The 23,434-nt window shown below is 43.8% G+C and overlaps 1 protein-coding gene across 1 annotated transcript in view; it reads right to left on the bottom strand.

Annotated features, from left to right (window-relative positions):
- Nucleotides 1-5,423: 5,423 nt before the first annotated feature.
- The window catches only part of TIMD4 (T cell immunoglobulin and mucin domain containing 4), a 36,705-nt gene continuing 18,694 nt past the window's right edge, over nt 5,424-23,434 (bottom strand). The window contains exons 6-9 of the mRNA XM_079144986.1: nt 10,166-10,206; nt 8,263-8,347; nt 6,570-6,609; nt 5,424-5,629 (exon numbers count right to left, since the gene is read on the bottom strand). Of these exons, the coding sequence (XP_079001112.1) occupies nt 5,545-5,629; nt 6,570-6,609; nt 8,263-8,347; nt 10,166-10,206 (251 nt within the window). The 3' untranslated portion in view covers nt 5,424-5,544. The remainder of the gene's footprint in view (nt 5,630-6,569; nt 6,610-8,262; nt 8,348-10,165; nt 10,207-23,434) is intronic.

Here is a 23,434-nt window from a genome sequence, read left to right as displayed (position 1 = left end):
CTAAATAAAATACAAAATAGGGCTGTGGATGTGCTAAGTGGTCGAGTACCCCTGAGTTTAATCCCCAGTGCCCCCATAAAAAAAATGTTCCAATGATTTGGAATCATAAAACGCACAATAAAGATAAAAATGGCTTTGTAAACTACCTGGAGAGAGGGTGTGAGTTGTCCTTTCCATTACTCTATTCCAGCACCCTGTAGGACCCTTTGGCATCTAGAAGAAACCAGCAAGCACCAGCTGAATGAGTGAATATGGCAGAAATCAAGGTTGTATACCCAGCAGCCTCCCATTTCCCCAAGCTCACTGATCCTAATTCTTGTTTGAGTGACAATGTGTCTGACCTGGGGGATGAACTGTGACTGGTGTCAATTAGCCCTGGCAATCTCAATCCCTCTGCCCAAGACTGTGTATGGACCTGGTTCTGGACAATGAACTAGATGGGGAAAGCAGTCAATAAGTCCTGTGAGTGATTTCTCCTTTTGGTAAAAAGTCATATTAGAAGAGAAACCCTCCTTGTCACTTCCTTTCTTCTTGCAGGGAATGTTTCTGTGTGGAAGCATATCGAAGTTGTAGCAGCCCATCCTTCAATTACGAGGGAAGGAGCAAGATAGTCACAGAAATCTTACTAATAATTCATCCTGGAAGCTGCTGAACCAGTCATGAAACAGCTGCAAGGCCAGACTTCTAGTAAGGTGAAATGAAGTCTTCAGTAATTAAGTCACTAGTTTTGGTTTGTCTTACTTACAGCTGAATACCATCCTAATGAGGCAATGTCTGCCTGTTTGCTTTCTGACAGGGTCTCCCACTGTATCTAGGTCCAAAGGGGCAGGCAGTGGCCTCTTTACCATGCTCCTTCTGCAACCAAGATTTCCACTTCCCCAATCCCCCGTGTTGCTCTTATAATCTTGGTGTAGTTGCTTCATTATCCCTGTGTTGTCTTCTAAACAGATGGACGCCACCATCTTACCACCAGACAGTCCTTCCCTGTTTATCTTTTCTGTTTTCTCATTATCATGTCCAAAGACCAAACATTACATCCTGGCTTTTTGTTACTTTTATAAGCCTCTTTCATAATAACTGGTCATTATCTGCCTTCTTAGATTTTTTTTCAGCAATTTTATTGATCATTTCTTTGAGCAAAATCAGGTGAGGGCACTAAAACCACATAAGCCTGTAAGTTTAAGCCAAGCTTTATCCTGATTAATTAGCAGCATTGCTTTGTAGCATGAAGCCAGAACAGTGGTTTGTGAACACTGCTGCTTACAATCATCTGAGGTGCTTTCCAAACTCCTGATGCCCAGGTCTCTCCCAGGCCAATCAAATCAGGACCTCAGAGGGAAGCCAGGATTCAGTACTTTTTATGCTCCCTGGGTGATTCCATCATCATGCCAGGTTTGAAAATAGATCCTTTAGACCAGTACTTCTAACACTGAAATGTGCATATGAGTCACTTGAAGATCTCACAAGTTACAGTGAAGATTCTGATCCAGTAGGTTTAGACTAAGGCCTGGGATTCTGAATTCTAGTAAATTCCCAGGTGAAAATACCACTGCTTTGAGCCCCACATTTTGAGTAGCAAGGGTCTAGAATCTAGATATGGTAGTATTATTTCTAGAATCTAGATCTGGTAGTATTCTTTTCTAACATGGGGTCAGAGCCAGCTAAATTCCACTTGGGACTACAGAGTGACAGGAAAATTGGTCATGACCACAAAGTCAAGCGCAGGGTCTGTGAGTGAAAGACGTGGAAAGGGGGTTGTCTCCGATCTCTAGTTATGGACTCAGAGGGGTCAACCCACAGTTCACCCTGGACTGGGGGTGAGGGGTTGGGGTTCCAACAAGCAGGACTTTGAGTTTCAAAGTGGAAAAGTCCCAGGCCACTGAGGACGAATGGGTCATCATGGCCAAGGGACAGGAGAGCGGCCGAGCTCCACTCTTCTGCCTTCCATCTCCCCTCTCTGGGAGCAGCAGTGCCCCCCAGGTCCACAGTGAGCTGGGAAGATGTTTGCAGCTATAGTTAGGGAAAGAGCTGCTGAGTCGCAACCAGAACATCCTGGGTCAGTGGCTGTCACTCTCGGGAGGGCAATGACCAGCAGATGACTGTTGAACTTTGAAAAATCCAGTATGGAGTTCATGACAGCCACTGAGGTAAACCTGGAGAACACAGAGTAGTCCCCTGTTCAAGCTCTGGTTTGCTGTGTGGCGTGGAGCAGTGACCCAATGCCCCTGCCCGCCTCAGTTTACCCAGCTAAAAAATAGGGATTGAATGAAAGGATGCAGGAGGATCTTCCCTGTTCCCTGCCCTGTGGCTCCCTGGGCAGCCTGGGTCATGCACTTGACTGCAGGACACCTTTTCAGCTCAGCAGAGTGAAGCCACCTTCTGTTCAGTGAGCAGTCATTTGCCCCCGCCCCCAGTCTCCTTCAGAAGAGCAGTAGCTCTCCTCTTACTCCACACTTCCCTCCCCTGCTCCTTGATGCTCAGACACTGAGAACGCACAGCACCTCTGTTTTTTTGAGACTCTAACGTGTTTGCAAATCTAAATGAAGCTCTATTTCCAGAGTCAGGGGCTTCCTCCTTCTGCTCCTGCTTCTACCCAGGGAGCCCACTTCTCAACTGTCTGTTTTCTTTAGAGACAAAGAGCCTCCCGAGCTGCCCATGGCTGAATTCCTGTTAACCCTCCATGAAGCCTGCTGACAGCCGGCCTCAGCTGCATTAGTGCCACACACTCCCATTCAATGAGTCCCACTTGGCATCATTAGGTTTTCTGCCAGGTTCTCCACTTGCCACTTCCACTGCAAATGCAGATCAGATTTTGAGTCAATAACATGGGGAAAGGGAAGACGGAGATAAAGAGGGACTGGAATTGGAGAACCATCGATAGACACTCAGGTTGCTATGGATCTGAGCAAACTGAAGTCTGCTTGGGTCCAATCCTGCTCAGTGCCGAAGTGCCCCGTGCAAGAAGTCATAAATCAGAGCCCTCGCTGAGAAGTGCAGGGTAGTGGCCAAGGGTACAGGGTCCTTCAGGTCTGGCTGCAATTCCAGAAGTAGACATTGTGACCTTGGACAAGCTCCTTCACCTGCCTATGCTTGTCTCCTCAGCTCTCAAGCAGAACTGTATCTGCTCCATTGAGGCTCCTTCTGCAACCCAGTGAGATAATGGCTTTGAAACACTTAGTAGAACACCCAGAACACAGAAAATGCTCATGACAGTTTCTGTGTTGCCTGGTTCATTTAGCCTAGATGCATCAGAATCACCAGGAGGACTTGTTGAAACACAGACCTCTGGGCTCCACTTCTGGAGCCTCTGGTTCAGGTGCCAGAGTGGAGGGTGAGAATTTGCATTTCTGACAAGTTCAGATGGTGCTAGGGTTGCTGGTCTGAGTGTGTGGTTTGAGAATCACCAGGCCAGAGCATCAGTTCTTAGCTCTAGCTGCATGTTAGAACTGCTTTGAGACATTAAAAAATAAATAAATAAAATAAACAGATGCCCAAGTCACATTCTGGATTAGAATAATGCTTTAAAGGGTAGGACTCAGGAATTGACATTCAAAGGAGGAAGAGGAAGAGGAGGAGGAGGAAGAGGAAGAGAGAAGAAGAGGAAGAAGATAAATAAGAAGAGGAAGAAGAAGAAGAGGAGGAGAGGAAGAAGAGGAGGAGAAGGAGGAAGAGCAAGAGGAGGAGGAGGAGGAGGAGGAGGAGGAGGAGGAGGGAGAAACCTCCCAGTAGATTGTGAAGTTTCACTAGGACTGAGAACTACTAGGTTGGAGGCTCCTGGAGGTCATCGCCAGTTCAATACTACAATTGCACATAAAAATATTACTTATATTGACCCAGAAGTTTCAGAAAAATTTTTGGGAAATGATTGAAGATGTATTCTTGCAAAGAAAAAAATAGTCATTGAGCGTAAGCGTTCTGTTTCAGAGGTATTTGCTGTTTTCTTTTTCTTATCAGACCCAAGTTGGTGATCACACTGATGGTCAGGTTTGTTTTGGATATGAGCTAAATTAGGGAAGGGGCACAATATGACAACCTGACTACCTTTGTCAGGTCATCTAGCCCCATCTCAATTTTCCAAAAGGGGAACGTGAGACCCTGAACCTGATGTTAGACCCAACCCCTACTGTTTCTAAATAAACGTTTGAGTTCAGCACACTAGTCAGTAATTCTAGAATCGTAAGCTAACCTTAAGACCTAAGGAGACAACGCAACCCAAGGAACCACGAATCTGCTCCTAGTTGCTTCCATTGCTCACACCACATCAGTCATGCTGCAAAGCCCTAAAAGGACAAGCCAGGCTGCTCTGGGCCCCTAGTTCTCCAAATGTGCAGGTGAAAGGGGGATTTTATTAACTGCTGAATGGATCAGTGTCCCATGAACTAAGAGGACAAGGAACGTGCAGGCTGCACTGGTTAAATAATGAGGCTGGTATTTTTTCTTTCCTAAGGTAATGTCAGTAGAGTAGAAATCCAAAACTTGTTGACTTGGAGGATGGTGTGCTCATGCCACCAAAGTGCTATCACCCCAAACATGCTGGGAAGTCCTTCTGAGAAATGCCATGTGATCAACTTTACTGTCCCCAGTGGCCAGCCAGAGGGTCTCTCTCTCTGGCACATGATTTTACATCATTCATTCAAAATCTGTTAGCCTTGATCTCTCTCCTAGGGTTTCTCATGTTAGGAGCCTTTAAGGTTTTAAAACAAATGTGTTTCTATTGAGGAGAAAGTTGCCAGGAATCCATTTAAAGGTAAGTACGTGGACAGTCCTGGTGTCACATGCAGGCACCACTCCTGTCCTTCACTCATTTGGCTCTGATGGCCTCTGGCTGATTCCAAAATTAAATGTCCCAATCAAGAGTTAAAATGAGACCCTGGAGTCACCTTTAAATATGCTAGATCATGAAAACAAAACAAAACAAAAACAGAAACCTGGGGCATATTAGGAATGAATCAAAATGATGACGTGGCTCCACGTCATTCCTGCATCATTAGTGACGCACGGGCCTCAGGCTCCTCGGACCACACCTGCAGTGGGGCCCTGAGCTCAGAAAGCTGAGCAGAGAAAGGAGATGAAACCAACCACGGTGGTAAAGGGGCCAGATATCAAGGCAATTTAGAGATACTCCAAGTTCCCCTTCCTTTCTCTGGAGGGTTCCAGGTAGAAGAGATTGGACTTGTTCTGTACAAGCTCAATGAATTCTTGGGGACCAACAGGCAGATGCTGTCTGGAGACAGACTGCTTCAAATATTCCTTCATCAGAACTGTGCTGAGATGGGCTCGGTACCCCCAGGGGTCTGGTAATCAGGTTGCTCAGGTATCGTGTGAAGATCACGTAGCAACGACGCTACAGAGATGATTAAAATGAGGGGCAGAGAAGATGTGGGCTCCGAAAGAACTTGCATGTATGAAATTAAAACAAACTGGACCCATGACATCGACAGAGGAAAGAAAATTTTTCATAACAAATGAAATTTAAAACATCACAAGACTTAAGTGGAAATTTCAAGCATCAGGGTCTTGCTCAATCCTAAGGAAAAGTAGAAGCTAGAGTGTAAAAAGCCCCTCTTCCTCCTCCTGTCCATGAGACACGTCACTGAGGGCATCTTTGCTTTCTCCAAGGTTGTCTAGTCTGTAAAGAGAAGAAAAACACATAAGGGGAAACACGCAGAGCTAGGAACACACACACACACACACACGCACAGATGCTGCTAAAATTACCCTGCAATGGTCAAGGCCACAAAACAGTACTTGGAGTCCCTCCTGTCCAAGCTTCTCATTTTACAGATGGGAAAACTGAGACTGCAGGACAAAGAGGGACTTTGCCCATCTATTATAAGGAAACTGAACTTCCTTAGCAAAATAAAATATTAAACCAAGGTCTAAATGCATTTATTTATCAAAAGGATCACCAAGTATGATGTGGGAAAGTCACATTGCTGAGCCTGTTTCCCAGCTTGTTAATGCTTATTTGTTAATAAATACAAGTTATCAATGCAATGAACTAATGAAAGCAAGACCTTCATCAGCATCCTATGCAAATCTTTTTCTTTATTTCTCAAAAAGCTATAGAACAAGTTAGATATATAAATTTCATTTCCAGAAACTCTTCAAACACAATAATAATGAGAAAGACAAAAACAAATAAATAAAACGCTGCTTCCATGGTCTAATTGGGCAGAGGAATGATAATGTTCTAATTTTTTTTTTTCCATTGTTCATCCTGCAAACCTGCCAACTCTTCTCCCAATGAACTTCAATTTAACAAGATATTTTTTAAGATGAGTCACCTAGAATTGAACAAAGTTCAAGTGCAGAGTATAGTGACACATCAGCTTCTTTCTTTTGCATGCTATTCTTGTTTAAATGCCACCTGCCTTTGCGTTTCCATTTTTCAGACAGAGGTTGATGTGAGCTAAATTCTCACATCTTTTTCATCTCTAATGCCACACCTCTCCAACACTGTGTTTAATCAGGACACAAGCATGAGTCATTAAACCATGGGGTAGCATCTAATCATTTGTAACAGCTTGTATGATCATTACAACAATCAGTCATGCAAGATGAATTACCTCTGGGGTTTCTGCAAACAACTGGTTTTCGTGACTTTACCTGAAAAGACAAGACCACAGTGTGAGGAGAGTCGCTGTGCTGGAACGAGTGGAATGTTGGAGAAAGCCCAGCGATCCCTTCCAGAGAGCTGAGAGGGAGGCCTCAGGGACAGAGGGAGGCTGAGAAGCCACTCTTTTCCCCAGGTCAGGGGCTCACTGTTCCCTGCCCCCAAGCAGGACCCCTGAGTCACTCAGCGTCTCCCACGTTGGGCCAGCCGGCTGAGCCACTTCATGATGAGTCCTCCCCTTGCCCAGACACGAAGGGTTCACCTGGTTTCCAAACACTTCTGGGTGAGGCCTACCCAGAGTTTCTCCAGAACTGTCACCATGACTTTGTATGACAACTAGTATGGCTGATAGGCCTCCACGAAGCTCTAAATTGCCTTTGTAGTGTTCACCTGGGACAGGTGTTGAAATACACAAATTTCACTCATGCTCAAACCTGCTGAGATGGCTACTAGTCTCTTCTGGTGACCAACTGCCCTGAAACAGTAATTTCTCCCCGTCTGATAAGGGTACCAGTTAAGGCCATGTGTCTATGCTTTTCAAGGAAACATGAACCCTGTTTCTTGGCTTTTTGAAGTGTTTCAGTGTTGTTTTTCTTTGGCAGGGTACGGGGGTGGGGGAGGTGTGGTGCAAAGTCATGAACCAACTTGAGAATTCATTACAAACTATGGACCCTGTCCCCGGAAAATACAGGTTTGGCCACATGGACACTTTTGCAAATGATTTCTAGGGATGCACGGCTCCCCCTGAAGGCCACCTGTAGCCCCTGGTGAAGAAAGCCTGCTTTTAGGGAATCCAGAAGCCCAAGATCATTCGTGGTTTCTTCCTGGGGCAATCCTAGCAGAGGGCTGCTTCAACCCTCAGACAGTGATAACGGCACTTGCCACCTAAGACAGTAAGGGACATGGCATGAACTAGTGCTATGGTTTGGATGTGAGGTGTCCCCCAAAAGCTCATGTGTGAGACATTGCAGGAGGTTCAGAGGAGAAATGATTGGGTTGTAAGAGTCTCAACCCAATCAGTGAATCAATCCCTGACGGGATTAGCTGAAGTGGTAGGGTGTGGCTGGAGGAGGTGGGAATTGGCGCGTGGTTTTGGGGTAAATATTTTGTATCTGAAGAGTGGAGTCTCTCTCTGCTTCCTGATGATGTGAGCAGTTTCCCTCTGCCATGCTCTGCCACCATGATATTCAGCCTCACCTTGAGCCCTGAGGAATGGAGGCGGCCTTCTGTGGACTAAGACCTCTGAAACAGTGAGCCCTCAAATAAACATTTCCTCCTCTGTAATTGTGCCTGTCAGATCATTTAGTCACAGCAGCGAAAAAGCTGAGTAAGGCAACTAGCAATGTCGAGTCCCCGGGGGACAGGAAGCACACAGAGTAAGAGTCCAGTCGGTGAAGGTGCTCTTATTTATTATTATTATTATTATTATTTTAAATGTAAACTCTAGGAGGAGGACAATCCACAGCCATTAGCCCCCTTTGGGACGAGTCTACCTGTTACCTCCCTGGCTGGGATGGGGACGGTGATAGACCTGAGCCTGTCTGAGGATGGACCATAGGGTCAGGACACAGTGAGTGCCCCTGGGGGTCCTGCCAGGGTCACCCTGCTCTGAAGGGACCCACTTCACCCATCCTGCCCAGCTTTACCTCGCAGGAGAAACGTCGCCAACAATGCCAACAGTACGAATCCCAAGCAGGAGGCGATGATCACCACCAGGCTGACCTTGTGGTTCTGGTGAGACACAGCGGGGTGATTGATTGGCCCCCTCATTTCAGAAAGTCATCACCACAGGGTCACGTCCTATCCCCGGGATGCCTTCCAATCACCAACCTTTGGCCACTTTCTATCCTGTTTCACCCAATGTGTCTCGATGGCCAAATAAATCAGTCCCACAAACCAGATTTTTAATAAAACTTTTCTGAAAACCTGAAACATTTCCCTCATATCTCTGGGTTTCCCTAAGTCTTGGACCCAGGCATAAGGTGGGGCTGTGGGCTCAGGGGTCAGAGGACACAAAGCCCCTGTGCTCTGAGCTGCGCCGCTGCCTGAACCCCCTGAGCTCTGGCCCCGCAGCTCTTCCCATGGCTGATGTGGGCTTCCAGAGAAGCAGGAGTCAGGAGAAAATGAGCTCAATGTCAAATGGTCTCCACAGGGGCTCTCAAAGTGCAGTCAGGGAGCCCTGAGACCAGAACTATCCTGGGGACCATGTTTGCCATTTCACTGTCTTTCTGGCACCGGGTAGAGGGTCCCAGAGGTGACAGGTGATGACACCGTCCAAGGCTCTCCCTCACGTGGGATGTGGGAAGCAGGTGGAGGCTCCCTGTCTCCCATCAGGTAGGGAATTGTGAAAATGTAAAAGCAGTGCTGTTTTTCTCACTTTTTTCACTTGGTAAAAATAAAGCTACTTATCATAAAAATATAACTGTTTTCTTCTCTCTCTCTCTCTCTCTCTCTCTCTCTCTCTCTCTCTCTCTCTCTCTTTGGTAATACACTAGGGATTTAACCCAGGAACACTCTACTAATGAACTACATTCCCAATTTTTTTTTTTTTTTTTTACTTTGAAACAGGGTCTCGCTAATTTTCAGAGACTGGCCTTGATCTTGTGGTCCTCCTGTCTCAGCCTCCCAAACCACTGGGATTTCAGACATGGCCACTGTGCCTGGCAAACATACACTATTTTTTTTTTAATGTTTTTTATTTTTACAGACACATTTTGATTCACTGTACACAAATGGGGTACATCTTTTCATTTCTATGGTTATACACAATGTATATTCAAGCCATTCATGTAATCATAATATATATAGGGTAATACTATCTGTTTCATACACTACTTATGTTAACATGGATTGGGTTTGTTATTTGTGGCTTTAAATTAATCTGTAAGTATTGTTTTTAATTTCTCAGTTATAACTTTTAGAAGAATCAAGGAGCCCTGATGCAAAAAACTTAAGAAATACTGCTCAAATCAGGACTGGAGGAATCATGGGGGGACTAGCCCACCTCACACTGACCAACCACACTATGTCCTTCCACCCTTACTGTCTCATTCTCCAACACACAGATTGCCTGAGGCCGTGGGTACAGGAGCAAGAAGGACAGCAGATTGTCTCTGAGGAGAGATCCCTTTCCGGCACAGATATCTGTACTGCCCAAACTTTTCACTGACAGTGACTTCAAACATTTTTGTAATAATGAGAATAAATGAAAGGACCTCTCAGAAACAAAGAGGAACACTGGTGGCAGATGTGGATTCTGCAGCATGTCCATAATCCTGGGCCACAAAGAAGGAGCTCGAAATGATTTTCTGTGTTTTCATACATATTTTTTTTTTTTGTTTTTCTTTTCAAAGCATCTGCACTTGTAGAAGTGGCAATCAATATTATTTCTGCCCAAAGTACAAGTCTACAAATTATCTGGGTATTCTGTAATCGCAATGCATTTCCCCCTTAGCAATAGACTCTTCTCCCTGGTCCATCTACGCAAACCTCTACTGTGGGTATTTTAAATCTAAGTCAGATACTTCAAATACTTCACAGGTCTTTTACCTCTTTTGATTTACTTTGCACGGGATTTGCCATCTCGGATGCTGGGAAGGAAAGGAGAGAGAAATGGTTATGTATTTCCTGTGGGAGAAGAAAAAACTACCTCCTAAAATAGTTATTTCAAAGCCGTCTGGAATTTCAGCTGATCTGTTTAGTGCTTTGATACCATCTTTCCCTTTTTTGTATAATTTACTTAGGCATATCTCTTTTGATATGGTGCTAATTGAAAATTCATCTGCTCTCCCACATTATCCCACAGGAACATCTCCATTTCAGAGGGAGGTGGGAATGAGACCCTGGACCAGCGCCCTTGGCTCTGATTTTTCTGTAGATTCCAGCAGTGCGTTCAGGATATTTTTCTAGAGAGAAAATTTGTCAGTCTTTCAGTGAACAGATAATTATTGGCCACTTATTAAAGGCTGCACACTGTGCTGGACAAACTTTATACCTCATGGAATTTTCAACACCCCATAGAAAATCAAATTAAAAAAATATTTATATGGAGCCATGCACTACGTTGCAACATTTTGGGCAACGACAAACCACATACACAACGATGGTCCCATGAGATGATAAGAGAGCCAAAACGTCTCCAGGACCTAGTGATGTCCCAGCCGTCATAATGTCATAATGAAATGTGTTACATGCCTGCAATGACATTGGTGCAAACACACCTGTAGCACTGGCAGTCTTATGAGAGTGTAGACGCACAATTATGTACCATATATAATACCTGACAACGCATGCCTGCACAATTGGCCTAGGTATTTACTATAATAGAGCTTTATTGCTATTTTAGAGTGTACTCTTTCTACTTTAAAAGAAATGTCTATAAAACAGCATGCACGCCCTGTGGCCCAGCAGCCTCGTGACATCTCCTGTTCCTTGCGTCTCCCTGGTGCATCTTTTTCTCCTGTGCTGGACTTGTTCTCCTGTTGTTTTCTTCATGACAGGCCAGGAACTACAGGCTGTGCCACACCAGTGCCCACAGCCCAGGAGCGTGGAAGGCTGTGCCTGCAGGTTCATGCAGGTACACTCTGCAATGTTCCCTCAACAAAATCCCCTGGTGACGCATTCCTCAGAAGGGTCCCCAGCATCGAGCACCACAGGGCTGCTGTGTGAGTAGATGAAAGATAACCAATGACAACTGTGTGAAGTTCTGTGAAGAAATAGCACTGGATACCAGGGGCACGTCTAGGATGGCAGCCTGTTCTGAAGGGTCAAGGAAAGCATCCATGTGAAGGCAAGTGTCTTCTGAAACAAGGAGTTGATTATTCGTAACTGATAGTTGAGTGACAAGGGAACCTTACTGAGAACCTACCAAGTGCTAAGAACCACCCCAGCCACCAAGAACGCTGAGATGAATATGGCATAGTCCCTACCACCACCACGAAGTCTCAGCACATTAGAGAAGAGAGGCCAACAGATTACTTCAGCCTCAGAGACCAAGGTGGTGATGTGGCACACACAGGGTGCTGGGGCCGTGGGCAGAGACAGGCACCTGGCTCAAAGTGGCAGTTCAGTGACGGTCTTGTTTGGATGGAGCTCCCTGAGGATGGAGCTCCCAGAGTCCCCATCTGCCTATTCAACAGTGGGACCCCAACACTGCCTGCTGCATACTTTGGTGCTCACTAGATGCTTATTGAATGAGTAACCCTTAAGCATAGTTAAGGCTCTGTAAAAATTAGCCAGGTAGGGAATGGCAACCTGGCCACTCCAGGTGACAGTGCAGCCAGGGAAGCAAAAAGCAACATGGCACCCTGCCAGTGGTGAGCAGCTATGGGATGCACCAGGAGCCAGAAGTGGCAGCGGAGAAGACAGGTGGGCAGGAACCAGACCAGGTGGTGCTGTTCCATGCTGGGAAGTCTCCTTCTGAGGCTAAGTCAGGAAGAAACTATGGAAATGTTTTGGTAGGATAGGGTCCAAAGGAGATAAGGGAACACCCCAGCCAAGAGTTTTCCAGGTCTGAAGTTCAGAGGAGTAGGGATGAAGGGGGACAGACAGATGTCAGCACTGTTCAGAAGGGGATGACAGGATGTGGGGTAAGAACAAGGTAAAAGGCTTGGATTACTCCTAGTTCCTACTGGAGACCCCAGGCCACTACCTAACAGTCCGCTAAGACTGGGGACAGGGAAAAGAAAGCCGAAAAGCACGTCTAGGTGAGAGGGGGGAGGAGTTCACAGAAGCAAGGGGCTTCAGGACCCCTGGGACGCACTCAAACACCACCCGCCTAATAAGCAGTTGACGTATTTGAATGAAACCTTGGAAGAGAGTGCACTGGGAGATCCTGATCAGGGAGTCCTCAGTATCCGAGGAACAGCCGAAATCCTCAGAGTGAATGAGAACTCCAAGGACTGCCTGTCCAGAGAGAGGAGCAGGAGTCGTGGGAATCATCAGCATTAAGAGGTGGCAGAGGACGAGGTGGAGAAAAAAAAAAATAGAGGAAACCATCAGAGAGAGCAGAAAGAGCAGAGGTGGAGGCCAGAGCAGGGGAAAGGCATCCAAGAGGACGCAGAATCACATCTGCAATAAAACCACGCGACAGAAACAGCATGAGAAAACCAGAGGGGGGCGGGGCTGAATAGAGGAGACTCCTAGGCTAGTAGTTGCTGAAATCGATCATTAAATCCACCACCCGTTCCAAGCTTACTTGCAGTTAAGGCAAAAGAAAAAACGTGTGGGGTTGTGTGAGGCTCATAATTGGCCCCAAAGAGCTTATTTGTTGTTCGGGAAAGTGACACGTAGATTGCCTAGGAGCATCCAATCCCAAGGAGGAAATTCAGCCTGTTTTCACAGCCTGCAACTAAGTGATTGTTGTCTTTCTCTGCTATTATCCCCTGGAGCTGGAAATTGAGGTAAGAATTCAAAACTCCTACCTCTGTTCTGTCAAAAGCCTGCTGCATCGGAATCACTTGTGAAGGATCAGCTGCCATTGAAACCATCCAAGGGTAAAGCCAGCCCGGGTCGGTGTTATCAAATGGAATCCGTTCTTACACTGGAATTGTCTAACAGGAGAGATATTTTGCAGACACTAACACGGCTGCAGGATGCCAAAGAGCACGTTGTTCCCACTTCTTCTTCAGAGCAGGGAAAAGCCCAGAAGGGAAGCGCTCCAGGGGCTACAGTGTTGGGAGCAGAATAGGACAAATGCAAAGGATCGATGCACATAAGAAAAAGTGTCCAACCTGTCCAGCAGGTAGAGAAATGCCAGTCAAAGCTGCTCTAACATTCCATCTCGCCCCAGACAGATCGGCAATCATCAGGAACACGAACTACAATAAACATCAGCGTGAATGTGGGGAAAGGCACACTCCCCCATTGCTGGTGGGAATGCAAATTGGTGCAACCACTATGGAAAGCAGTGTGGAGATTCCTCAGAAAACCTGGAATGGAACCACCATTTGACCCAGCTATCCCACTTCTCAGTTTATACCTAAAGAACTTAAAATCAGCCTACTAGAGTGACACAGCCATATCAATGTTTATAGCAGCTCAATTCAAAATAGCTAAACTATGGAACCAACTGAGGTGCCCTTCAACAGATTAATGGATTAAAAAATGTGAGATTACATATATATATATGATGGAATATTATTCAACCTTAAATAAGAATAAAAGTATGGCATTTGCTGGTAAATGGATAGAACTGGAGAATACTATGCTAAGTAAAATAAGCCAATCCCCCCAAAACAAAAGCTGAATATTTACTCTGATACACAGATGCTAACTCACAAGGGGGGCTGGCTAGGGAGGAATAGAGTTACTTTAGAATAGGCAGAGGATATTGAAGGGAGGGCGTATGGGGATAGGAAGGATAATAGAATGAATCAGACATTGTTACTCTGTGTACAAATATATCTGTATGACTGGTAGGATTCTACATCATATAAAATCAGAAGAATGAGAAAGTATACTCCATTGTATATGATGTATCAAGTGCATACTATGTCATGTATAACTAATTAAAACAAATTTAAAAATTTAAAAAAATGAATAGCACTGTGAAACACCAGTCAATGAGTTTCTTGCTTGGGAAAAGTAGCCACGCTGGTGGGTAAGGATGGGGACTAAATAAATGGAGACCCCCGGCTTCCATGTTGACTGCGACCCCTGACCCTCACAGTCTCCAGGCTCTGACTCTCATACAGAACAACCAGACAAAATAAGGGGCTCCCAGAACTTTCTAGGAAGCAGTTCTGAGGGGGGATGGTGGTGGGTGGAACAGTCCCCCCAAATCATGTCCACCTAGAACTTCAGACTGTGACCTTATTTAGGAATAATCTTCACACTCCTATCTCTCACTATCACAAAATCAACTCGCAGTGAAACACAGACTTAAATGTAAGATCTGAAACTATGAAACTACTAGAAGAAAATAGAGGAAACGCTTCAGGATATTGGAATGGGCAAAGTTTTTTATGTATGAACCTCAAAGCACAGGCAACAAAAGCAAAATTTGAAAAGTGGAATCACAGCCAACTAAAATGCTTCTGTACAGCAAAGGAAAAGATCAAGAGAGTTAAGAGACGACCTAGAGAATGGTGAAAAGGTTTGTCAGCTCTTCATTTGACAAGGGTTTAATATGCAGAATATATACAGAACTTGAACTCAAGCATCTCAATAGCAAAATATTAAAAACCAATTAACTGATTTTAAAATGAGCAAAAGATTTATTTATCTAGACATTTTTCCAAGAAGATATACACATGGCCATCAAGTATAAGAAAAACGACTATCACTAATCATCAAGGAAAGAGACCAAACCATAAAGAGTTATCACCTACACTCTAGCTAGAATGGCTATAATAAAAGAGACTAAAAAAAAAAAAATGTGTTGGTGGGTGAGGATTCTGATACGGGGGAAAAACAGTACTACCACTATGAAAAACAGTATGAGGTTTCCTCAAAAATCTAAAAATGGAACTGCCATATGATCCAGAAACCTCACTACTGAGTCTATATCCAAAGGAGATGAAGTCAGCATGTCAAAGAGACAGTTGCACACCTATGTAGCACCTTCATAAAATCCAGAAGGAATCACCGAGGTATCCATGAATAGATGAACAGATAAAGAGAATGGGATGTGGTTATAGTATACAAAGAAATATTATACAGTCATAAAAATGAAATCCTATCATTTTCAGCAGCATAGATAGAACTGGAGGACATGATAAAGTGAAATTAGTCAACCACAAAAAGAAAACACTGCATGTTGTCACTCATATGAGGAAGCCAAATAGGATGATCTCAGAGAAGTTGAGCATAGAATAGTGGTGTTACCAGACACTGGGAAAGGTCAGGGGGGAGGGAGAAGGACAGGAGGATGGTTAATGGTTACAGAGGCCAAAGGGCAGAATGAATAACTTCTAATGTTCTACGGTAGAATAGGGTAACCATGGTTATAGCAAGTAATCGTATATTTCATAATAGCCTTTAGGATTTTTGATGTTCCTAGAACAAAAAAATAAAATGTTTGAGGTGACGCATATGCCAATTACCCCTATCTGTTCAGCACACACTGTATACATGTGTTGAAATATCACACTGCACCCCATAGATATATGCAATTATTATGTGCTATTTTAAAACATTAGAAAATTTGTATGAGAAAATTGTATTTATTGTATTTATTTGGGTTTGTGTCCGTGTCCTCTATTCTGTACCATTGATCTACCTTTCTATTTTGGTACCAATACCATGCCGTTTTTGTTACTATTGCTTTGTAGTAGAGTTGAAGATCTGGTATTGCAATACCCCCTGTTTCACTCTTCCTGCTAAGGATTGCTTTAGCTATTCTGGGTTTCTTATTCTTCCAGATGAATTTCATAATTGCTTCCTCTATTTCTGTAAGGTACATCATTGGGATTTTAATTGGAATTGCATTGAATTTGTATAGCACTTTAGGTAGTATGGCCATTTTGACAATATTAATTCTTCCTATCCAAGAACATGGAAGATCTTTCCATCTTCTAAGGTGTTCTTTAATTTCTTTCTTTAGTGTTGTATAGTTCTCATTGTAGAGGTCTTTCACCTCTTTTGTGAGATTGATTCCCAAGTATTTTATTTTTTTCGAGGCTATTGTGAATGGGGTAGTTTTCCTAATTTCTCTTTCTGAAGATTCATCACTTATGTATAAAAATGCGTTGGATTTATGGGCATTGATCTTGTAACCTGCTACTTTACTGAATTCACTTATGAGTTCTAAGAGTTTTGTGGTGGAATTTCCAGGTTCCTCTAAATATATAATCATGTCATCAGCGAACAGGGATAGTTTGAGTTCTTCTTTCCCAATTCGTATCCCTTTAATCTCTTTGGTTTGTCTAATTGCTCTGGCCAGAGTCTCAAGAACGATGTTGAATAGAAGTGGTGAAAGAGGGCATCCCTGCCTTGTTCCAGTTTTTAGGGGGAATGCTTTCAGTTTTTCACCATTTAGAATGATATTAGCCATGGGCTTAGCATAAATGGCCTTTACAATGTTAAGGAATGTTCCCACTATCCCTATTTTTTCTAGTGTTTTGAGCATGAAGGGGTGCTGTATTTTATCAAATGCTTGCCAAAAATATGCAATGGAGAAAAGATAGCCTCTTCAACAAATGGTGCTGGGAGAATTGGAAATCCATATGCAACAGAATGAAACTAAACCCATATCTCTCACCATGCACGAAACTAAACTCAAAATGGATTAAGGACCTCGGAATCAGACCAGAGACCCTGCATCTTATAGAAGAAAAAGTAGGTCCAAATCTTCACCTTGTTGGTCTAGGACCAGACTTCCTTAACAGGACTCCCATAGCACAAGAAATAAAAGCTAGAATCAACAACTGGGATAGATTCAAACTAAAAAGCTTTCTCTCAGCAAAGGAAACTATCAGCAATGCGAAGAAAGAGCCTACAGAGTGGGAGAATATCTTTGCCAATCATACTTCAGATAGAGCACTAATCTCCAGAATCTATAAAGAACTCAAAAAACTCTACTCCAAGAATTCAAATAGTCCAGTCAACAAATGGGCTAAGGAAATGAATAGACACTTCACAGAAGAAGATCTACAAGCAATCAACAAACATATGGAAAAATGTTCAACATCTCTAGTAATAAGAGAAATGCAAATCAAAACCACCCTAAGATTCCATCTCACCCCAATTAGAATGGCGATTATCAAGAATACGAGCAACAACAGGTGTTGGCGAGGATGTGGGGAGAAAGGTACACTCATACACTGCTGGTGGGGCTGCAAATTAGTGCAGCCACTATGGAAAGCAGTGTGGAGATTCCTTAGAAAACTTGGAATGGAACCACCATTTGACCCAGCTATCCCACTCCTTGGCCTATACCCAAAGGACTTAAAATCTGCATACTACAGAAATACAGCCACATCAATGTTCATAGCTGCTCAATTCACAATAGCCAGACTGTGGAACCAACCTAGATGCCCTTCAATTGACGAGTGGATAAAGAAACTGTGGTATATATATACAATGGAATATTACTCAGCCATAAAGAATGATAAAATTATGACATTTGCAGGCAAATGGATGAAATTGGAGAATATCATGCTAAGTGAGATAGGCCGATCTCAAAAAACCAAAGGACGAATGATATCGCTGATAAGTGGAGGATGACACATAATGGGGGGGAGGGAAGGGTTAGAGTTAGGGTTAGGGAGGGGGGCAAGTATGGAGGAAGGAACTACTGTATAGAGGGTAAAGAGGGGTGGGAGTGGTGGGGGGAAGGGAAAAAATAACAGAATGAATCAAACAACATTGCTCTATGTAAATTTATGATTACACAAATGGTATGCCTTTACGCCATGTACAAACAGAGAAACAACATGTATCCCATTTGTTTACAATAAAAAAAAAAAAAAAAAAAAGAAAATTTGTAAAGGAAAACTTTTCCTGAACTCACATATTCACCCAAACCTCTGATTAATATTAGATTTTCCTTTAGGACAAGTATTTATTTACATGGAAAATACTAAAATGGGGATTTCTTGGTAGCTAGAATTCTTGCTCTAAATTAGTGAACTGGCTTTCTGGTCTCTCGATTTCTTGGTAGGCAAGGGTACTTGACAAAAGGGAATTCCTGTAACAACCCCAGCTTTTGAAGGACTTCCTGCCATGTACCCTTCCTTACTCCAGCATCCTGGGACTCTCTCTGCCATTGATAAGTATTTATCCCATGCTTGCTAGCTGTGTGACCATGGCCAGGACACTTCCCTTCTCTGAGTCATCTGAAAATGGTGATTTTTTTTTTTTTTTTACTATCTTATCTCCTATGTCCTTTTTTACTTTTATAATTTTGGATGCCTTTTTATGACGAAATTTGAATGAACCAAAGAAATTATTACATACTAATCTTCAGAAAGGATATAGTACTATACTTAGTATAAGTTGTGAATGAGTGAATACTTGAGAGTATATACAGAAACAGATGCATACCTCTTGCTCCCCAGAGAAAACTAAAAAGAAATATATCTGACTTTGGAAAGATGAGAGACAATTAGAATCTGTTTTCATTAGTGCTTTTGCATAACTTCTAAATATTCTCAAATGTGAAAAATTTAGCAGTAAAGCACTGTTTGTATCACGTGTGAATCACTGGAAACTCTCCAAGACGTCTGAGTCAAGAGCAAACTCTTAGGCTGTGTTTCATTTCCCTGAAGCAAAGCTGCAATGACCTTCTCAGAGAATCTTGGAAGAGCTCTGTCAGAAACCCAGCAAAGCAGGGCAAAACAAGGGTTAGGAGGTTCTACTAGAAAAATACACCCCTGGATCTAAAAGCACTGATAATGATGCTTAATGGAGATTGATGGATTGATGATGTTTTTGTAGATAAAAAAAACTTTTAAGGGCTGGGGAGATAGCTTAGCTGGTAGAGTGCTTGCCTCGCAAGCACAAGGCCCTGAGTTCTATCCCCAGTACCGCAAAAAACAAACAAACAAAAATTTTAAATGAGTACCTAGAAAAACTGATAAAATCTGAGTAGGATTCATATACTAGTCGATTGAACTGTGCCCAGGTCAAGTTCCTGGTTTGGACAATGCGTATAAAATGTTACCACTGGGGGGTGCTGGAGAAATGTGCAGGATGCCTCTCCATACTGTTTTTGCAACTACTTGTGAATCTAAAATTATTTCAAATTAAAAAGTTTTTAAGGAAGGTGGACATGATCAAAGAAGGATATACATGAGTATGGATACACTGTAGTCAAACCCATTAATTTTTAAAATTAATATGTGGTCATATAAAGACAAAAGTTTTTTTAAAAAGTTGTTTGAGAATATTTCACATCATTTACTCTAATTCATATGTGGTATGTAGTAGCTTTGCAGAAAGATTTGTTGAATGAAATTTAAAGGAAGTTTAAAAGAACATAGAAGCCAGTGTGAGGTGCAGACCTGTAATCCCAGCAGCTCGGGAGGCTGAGGCAGGAGGATTGTGAGTTCAAAGCCAGCCTCAGCAACTTATCGAGGCCTTCAGCAACTCGGTGAGATCCTGTCTCTAAATAAAATACAAAAAAGGTCTGCGGATGTGGCTTAGTGGTTGGGTGGCTCTGGTTTCAATCCCCAATACCAAAACAAACAAACAAACAAAAACCACAAAAAAAGAACATAGAAAGATTTTGTAAAAGAAGGAGGAGGAGGAGAAGGAAGGGCGAGGAGGAGAAGAAAGAGGAAAGAAAAAAATTCGTAAAAAGAAATTAAATATATCACTATGTTTTCTGAAGAAAGATCTGAAAGGCTATAGCCCAAACTGTTAGAGAATTATCTCTTGCTCATGGAGAGGAGGGAGGCCTGAGGATCAAGTCCAGTTCACCAGGTGTTTCTGTATAGCCACAAGCTAAGGGTCGTTTCCATATTTTTAAAGGGTTGGAGGGAAAGCAAAGAGAAGAATTATTACAGCACATACGACTACACAAAATTCAACTTTCTGTACCCCCGAGTTAAGTCCTGTGGAAGCGCAGGGGCGCCCCCTTGTTTCCCTATCCGCTGCGGCTGCTTCTGCACTCCAGGGGCAGAGCTGAATAGCTGCAACCCAGATGACCCTGGCCCGCAGGCCTCGATACCTTTTGACCCTCTACAGAAAAAGTGTGTTGGGCCTTGGCATAGTGAGTCTAGTGGTGCAAAAACAATCCCGTGAAGTAGAGAATTAAATGCATCTCAGCTGAGCCAACTTTTTAATCTGAAGAACCTTCCAATGAGCTGATGCCTCTGGTGATGACAGACTTCTTCTTCCCCATGATTCTGCCTCAGGTGGCAGAGAAGAACCCACAATCTCACTCAGCAAAGACTTCGTGCTATGTGCCATTCTGAACTGGCATGGAAATTTTACATTCCAAGGTTCTTTAAGAATCCACTTTAAATATCATCCCTGCTCCCATCCCATTAATAATAACTTGCTCTAAATTACTAGGGACGCCCACTCAGAATTCGTTTATTGAACATTTACGAGGTGCCTGGCACAATGGCAAGGACTTCATGTAAATTATCACATTTAATGCTTACAAAACCCATCTTATAGACATATAAACTAAGGTTGAAAGAGGCTGAATCACTTGCCCAAGACAACACAGACAAGAAAAGGGCAGTAACAGGAAATTTGAACCCAAATCTGAATGACTCGAAAGAGGTTTGATTACACCCACTCTGGAAGAAAAGGAAAAGGGTGCATTAAAATCTTATTCGAAAACAAAATCTCTCCAATGTGATGAATTCTGGACAGAAAGAAATCAGTGAGAAATAACTGCCTTCATCTTCTCAGTATGTACATTTAAAACTCATATTACATATATGGAGCCATCGCTGACTCATAGACCCTGGGACTCACCTGTCTCTCCTTCCCAAACAAAATCCGTTCTGAAATCAGGGAATTCTATGATACATTCTCAACACAATCCTAGGATTTTGAAAGCGACAACTGTGACTTCAGAGAAGTTTCTTTTCTTTCCTGAGTAACCCCTGGCTTCTGCTGCCCCCTCTGGATCACCGGTGGTATGGTTTTAAGAAATCCAAAGACAGCAAAGGAATTCCAAAATGACAATTCGACTATGTTAAAATTGGAAGGAATTCGAAATGACCTCCTTCGCTTCCTATTTATTTATTTATTTTGTCAAGGGAGAATTGAAATCAAGAAAGAGAAGTTTATTTGCCCAAGTGTTCACAGTTGTGGGTTCTGAGGGAAGTGACAAGAACCTGTGTTTGCTGACTGCTCTGCAGAGTCCATATTTGCTGACCTCGCCTGGCAGGGCTAACAGACATGGAGTCTCAGATCTCCCCTGAAAACAGTGGAAACACATTCACTCAACTAACAGGCTTCCCTTTCATTCCGGAGGCCTCTACGTGGAATAAGCCAAAGAACGCAATACATGTACACTTTAATCAGTAAGCCAGGGAGAACATACGGGAGCCCAGTGTTCCTTAGCTACACCAGCAGACATGGGAGGTGTGTGGCTTTGTTTTTTTGTTTTTTTTTTTAAAGGGAACAGAGAGCAAACTGTGTTGATGCCTGAGGAGGTTCATAAGGAGGAAGGGATGATGAGATGCCGTCACATTTCACACAAGTGAGGCAGACAGGAGAGAAACAGAGGTTCTAGGACACCGTCATTCAAGGGGCACCAAGGTGGAATTTTACCTCCACCTTCCACGCCACGCCCATGAGGTAGCCAGGCAGCAAAGTCTCATCACCCAGAGCAGCCAGCGCAGGCTCCTCTCCGGGGTGCCAATCTGAGGGTCTGGAGAGGCAAGGAGAAGACCTCCACTCCCATCCGTTCACACTGATGCTCCTCTGAGGGCAATGTCCAGCATGTGGAAGGAAGGAAGGAAGGTTGGCGTTCTGCTCCATCTGGGCCAGCTGATTAGTAACTCCAGACTCAGGCGGCTGGGAAGGCTCTTGTTCTATCAAGCAGCCTCAGAATTATTGATAATACCAACAACAATAATGCATCTACTGTATACTAAGAACTGACAACAAGCCAAAGAGCAGTTCAGAGTATTTTCCATGTTTGGCAAGAGTTGATCCTCAGGAAATGCTCTGCAGGGATTTGGTACCGTCCTTGTCTTACAGTGGGAAACTTGCAGTCCTGAGAGGTCAGGCAGCTTGCTAAGGTCACGTGGCTAGGAAGGGACAGAGCAATCTCACACTCAAGATTATCTACCTGCAGAGCCCAAGCCCTTATTCCCTGGGTTCGATGAACTTTGTAAAAATATGGGAAGAGCTCATGGAACCCTTGCTCTGCAAAGATCAGTGCTGGAAACTGAACATGATAACAAGCAACCCATTTAGAAAGGCACCCCAGTCCTCTGCCACCTACGTGGGTGCAGTTTTAGGAAAAGAGATGCTAATCAGCATTGATACTGATGATTATTATGAGCACAGTGGAAGCATCAGAAGGTCATGAAGCAAATGTTGTTTCCTCTGAGCTTCAAAATGATTCTATAAGCTAAGTCAACTTGGAAAGAATGACTGAAAGAGGAAAAAACTGATGTTCTGAGAGGTCCTGGGCCATGCCCAAGTCTGCACAGCTAATGATGATTGCTAGTAATGGTTACAGCAATGACATCTGATTAAAAATTCACTTCTCCCCTTCCTTCTGAGCATTCAGGGCTCAATACCCCTACCACGTGCGTGTGGCAGCTCTTGCCGAAGGCATTTTTGTCATTGATAGAATGATTCCCAGTGGGGAGAACAGAGGTCTCATCACTGAGGGTTCCCTACTGACCTTGCACCCCTGTGAAGTCAGAACTTTCTCTTAAGAGCCTGGAAGTCCCCTTTCTCAATGCTCCTGTGCCTCAGTTTCCTTCTCTGTATGCCATACTGCCTTCCTGGTCATGCAGCTGGGATGGTTCCAAAGACTCTCCTGAGGGAGTTTTCTTTCCCATGCGGTTTCTTGGCTATCCAGGGGTTCCTATGCAAAAGTCTTGGGTTCAGCAGAGGGGTCTATGTTCCACGGAGCCCCCGGGGACCCTGGCCAAGGCCAGGAATGGTATGTAGAGAGCGCATGTCTCTAAGTTCCAGTGCCCAGGCCTCCTCTTACCTCTGACTTCTCCTGCACTTTCTCTTCTACGTCCTTCTCTCTTACCAGAGCTCACGTTGTTCACCTGGCAGCCTCCCTGCCACAGGGCACACCCCCTTTCCAGAGGCATCTCTCTTGGACCAGCATTGAGGGCTTCCTCACAGACAGCTACACCCCATCACCCTCGCCAGCCTCCTCTGACCCTGTGCCCTCTGGGTGCCATCCTGCTTTGGGTATCTTCCTCTCTATCTCCTCGCTGG

The sequence above is a fragment of the Sciurus vulgaris genome, assembly GCF_902686455.1.
Source record: "Sciurus vulgaris genome assembly, chromosome: 6".
Lineage (NCBI taxonomy): Eukaryota > Metazoa > Chordata > Mammalia > Rodentia > Sciuridae > Sciurus > Sciurus vulgaris.
This window is presented reverse-complemented; position numbering and strand designations above follow the sequence as displayed.